Source organism: Colletes latitarsis, chromosome 8, assembly GCF_051014445.1.
Source record: "Colletes latitarsis isolate SP2378_abdomen chromosome 8, iyColLati1, whole genome shotgun sequence".
NCBI lineage: Eukaryota > Metazoa > Arthropoda > Insecta > Hymenoptera > Colletidae > Colletes > Colletes latitarsis.
Window position 1 is genome coordinate 5,272,838 of NC_135141.1, and position 3,446 is coordinate 5,276,283.

The 3,446-nt window shown below is 49.9% G+C and overlaps 1 protein-coding gene across 1 annotated transcript; it reads left to right on the plus strand.

Annotated features, from left to right (window-relative positions):
* Positions 1-1,363: 1,363 nt before the first annotated feature.
* On the plus strand, positions 1,364-2,392 carry LOC143344514 (uncharacterized). Its single transcript, XM_076770640.1, has one exon. It carries the CDS (start codon positions 1,364-1,366, stop codon positions 2,390-2,392), a length of 1,029 nt encoding a protein of 342 aa, XP_076626755.1.
* Positions 2,393-3,446: the final 1,054 nt, after the last annotated feature.

The following is a 3,446-nucleotide window of genomic DNA, read 5'->3' on the forward strand; positions in this document are numbered from 1 at the left end:
AAAGTTAGATCGCGCGACGTGGAAGGCGTGGGAATTTTATCTGGGTGACACGACCGTGTTTCCCACGTACCGCGAATTCGACGCGTTTTTAGAAAAAAGAATTCGCGCATTAGAAGCGATGTCGGTCACTAAACGCGACAAACCGAGCGAACCAGAAAAACCAAAATCGATTTTGCCGAAAACCTTCCACGCGCATTCAACCGCTACTAGCAAGATTTCGTGCGCATTGTGTAAACAAAATCATCTCATTTATCAATGTTCCGAGTTTTTGGGAAAATCCCCTTCTGAGCGCTATCAATTAATCAAGCAGCAAAACCGGTGCGTCAATTGCTTTTCCGTCGGCCATTCCACTGCACTGTGTAAGAATCCGCACTGTTGTAAGGAGAGCCATCAAAGGCATCACACGTTGTTGCATTTCCCGGTAAACAAAAATTCCTCGGTCACAGCGTCAAGGGCTGGTTATTCGATATCTAACGACCAAATCGAAATTAGTTCAAATTTAGCGTCGAATTCACCGTTGAAGATAACTGTTCTCCTTTCAACAGCGCGGGTTCAGGTGTATTCTCCTCAAGGCAGGTGCGTTACTGCAAGAGCCCTTCTCGACCAAGGGTCAGCAGCGACCCTCATTACCGAAAATTTAGCGCAACTGCTCCGCTTAAAACGAACGTCGCAATACACGCGAATTAGTGGAATTGGCGAGAAACACTCTTTCGCACATCAAGTAGCGTCTATATCAATTACACCTGCGGACCAGAATGAGCCTGCATATTCGACGACCGCGATTATAATGCAAACATTGACCAGGTATGTCCCATCTCGCCAGAAACAAAACGTTACATGGCCTTACCTTGCAGACCTAAATCTGGCGGACAAGGATCCTATAAGTTCCGACCCTATTGACATTATTATTGGAGCGGATTTATACGGGCAGCTATTACTCCAAGGCGTCATTCGAGGCTCAGGGTGTGTCCCGACCGCGCAGAGCACGGCCTTGGGCTGGATCCTGTCCGGTTCCATCCAAACTCCCGGTCCCGATGACGTCCACATCCACCATTTGTCCGTCCTCGAACACCTTGACCACAATCTGCGCCGCTTCTGGGAAGTCGAGGAGCTCCCAACTCCCGCGATTTTGACACCTGACGAAAAAAATTGCGAACGTCATTTCGCTGAAACACATTCGCGAACCTCAGGAGGCCCTTACATTGTCCGATTGCCGTTTCGAGACGACCGACCGATTCACCTCGGAGATTCCAGATCGAGAGCGCTTAGCAGTTTGCGATCTCAAGAGAATCGCCTAAAACGAGACCTCAATTCCCAACGCGAATATCAGGAATTTCTTTCGGAATACCAGTCTCTTGGGCATATGCGAAAGGTCGATCCCCCGTCGCCCATAGCACCTCCAAATGCTTATTACATTCCGCACCATCCTGTTATTCGCCAAACTAGTCAAACGACGTGTCTTCGCGTTGTTTTCAACGCTTCCAGCCGCACTTCAAATGACAAATCCCTTAATCAACATTTGCACAGTGGGCCAAAACTCCAACAGGACGTGATCGCAATCCTGATTCTCTGGCGTCAATTCCAATATGTCTGCGCGGCCGACATCGAGAAAATGTATCGGCAGATCCTCGTTCACCCTCACGACGTCGATTTTCAGCGCATCCTTTGGCGCGACTCTCCTTCTGCTCCGATTGACGAATACCAGCTGATCACGGTAACGTATGACACAACTCCAGCGCCATATCTCGCTCTCAGAGTGTTGAGACAATTAATCGAGGACGAAGGTTCCTCCTATCCGCACGCAGTGCAAGTTTTAAGCTACCAAGCGTACGTTGGCGACTTCCTCTTCGGAAGTGTCGACCTCACGTCACTGCGCCTGATCCGCAACCAGACGATCCAATTGCTTCAAAAGGGAGGCTTTTCGTTATGCAAATGGGCGAGCAACGACAGCCGGCTGTTGTCCGACATCGACGAAGCCAATCACGGTTTAGCCGTCAGTAAATCCCTTCAAGTCGACGAAAATATTTCAGTGCTGGGCCTAACGTGGAACCCTGTCACAGACCAGTTTCAGTTCCATGCATTGACTCCAGGCAATCAAATTACCACCAAGCGCGAAATGCTTTCTTCAATCGCCAAATTATTTGATCCTATGGGCTGGGTCGCTCCATTTGTCGTACTAGCCAAAATTCTCCTCCAACAACTCTGGTCCTTGAACTGCGACTGGGATGATACAGTTCCGCCAGACTATCTTCAAGAATGGCGCTTATTTTGTTCCGAATTTGCCGAGTTCCATTTACTCACCATTCCTCCGAAAACCTCGCCAAGAGTCTTCACCACTCAAAGCCTTCACGGCTTTTCGGACTATGCGCTGCCCTACTCCTTGCTCGATTGATCAAGTTCATTCAGACGTCCCTGATGAACAGGCCAATGGATTGCCATTGTTGGACGGATTCTCAAATCACGTTAACGTGAGTGAATCAATCACCTTCGCGGTGGAAAACGTTCGTGGCGAACCGCGTTGCCAAGATTCAAACACTTGTGCCCCAATCAAGCTGGCATCACGTCCGGACAGATCACAATCCAGCGGACTGTGCTTCCCGTGGAATCTCATTATCCGAGTTAAAATCTCACCGATTATGGTGGTCAGGACCACAGTGGCTTCGGAAGAATCCCCAGGAGTGGCCCCATTCAGGTTACGTCACTGCTCTGGATGCTTCCGAGGACGAAAGGGGCCAAACCATCAAAATCCTGACCGCTACCGTAACTCCCTGGGAATTAGAACAACGATATTCCTCGTGGCCAAAACTTCTCCGAGTCACCGCATATGTTAAGCGTTTCATCGGCAATCTCCGAACACAAGCGAGACAAAGGGATCCACTCACCTAATCCATTCCGTCACCCAAGGCGTCTCTCTCAATTTTGAGTCCCAATGAGATTCAGTGGGCCGAAATGTTTTGGGTGCGGCGCATCCAATAGGAGGTATTCCCAGTAGAAATGAATGCTCTCCGCAAAACTTACCCGGTGTCGAAATCGAGCCCTCTCAAATCCTTGAACCCCTTCCTCGATTCGGACGGCTTGATTCGCGCAAGAGGCCGCCTGTCAAACGCACGATTATCTGTAAAAGCCAAGACACCGATTATTTTAAAAGCTCATTCACTCCTAACACTCCTAATTACAAGCACTCATCGTCAACTCCTTCACGCCGGCCTCCAACTCACTTTCGCCTACCTTCGGAACCATTACTGGATCATTCGAGCGCGAACGACCATCCGAGCTGTCCTTTATCGGTGTATAGCATACACTCGTGAAAGGGCTGCCATTCCGCAGGAGCTCATGGGGTCCTTGCTGGCTCCGCGGGTCGAACAAGTAGAACGGCCATTCACTCACACCGGGGTCGACTAGGCAGGGCCGATTCAAGCCCGGACAACACCAGGCCGGGGTCATAA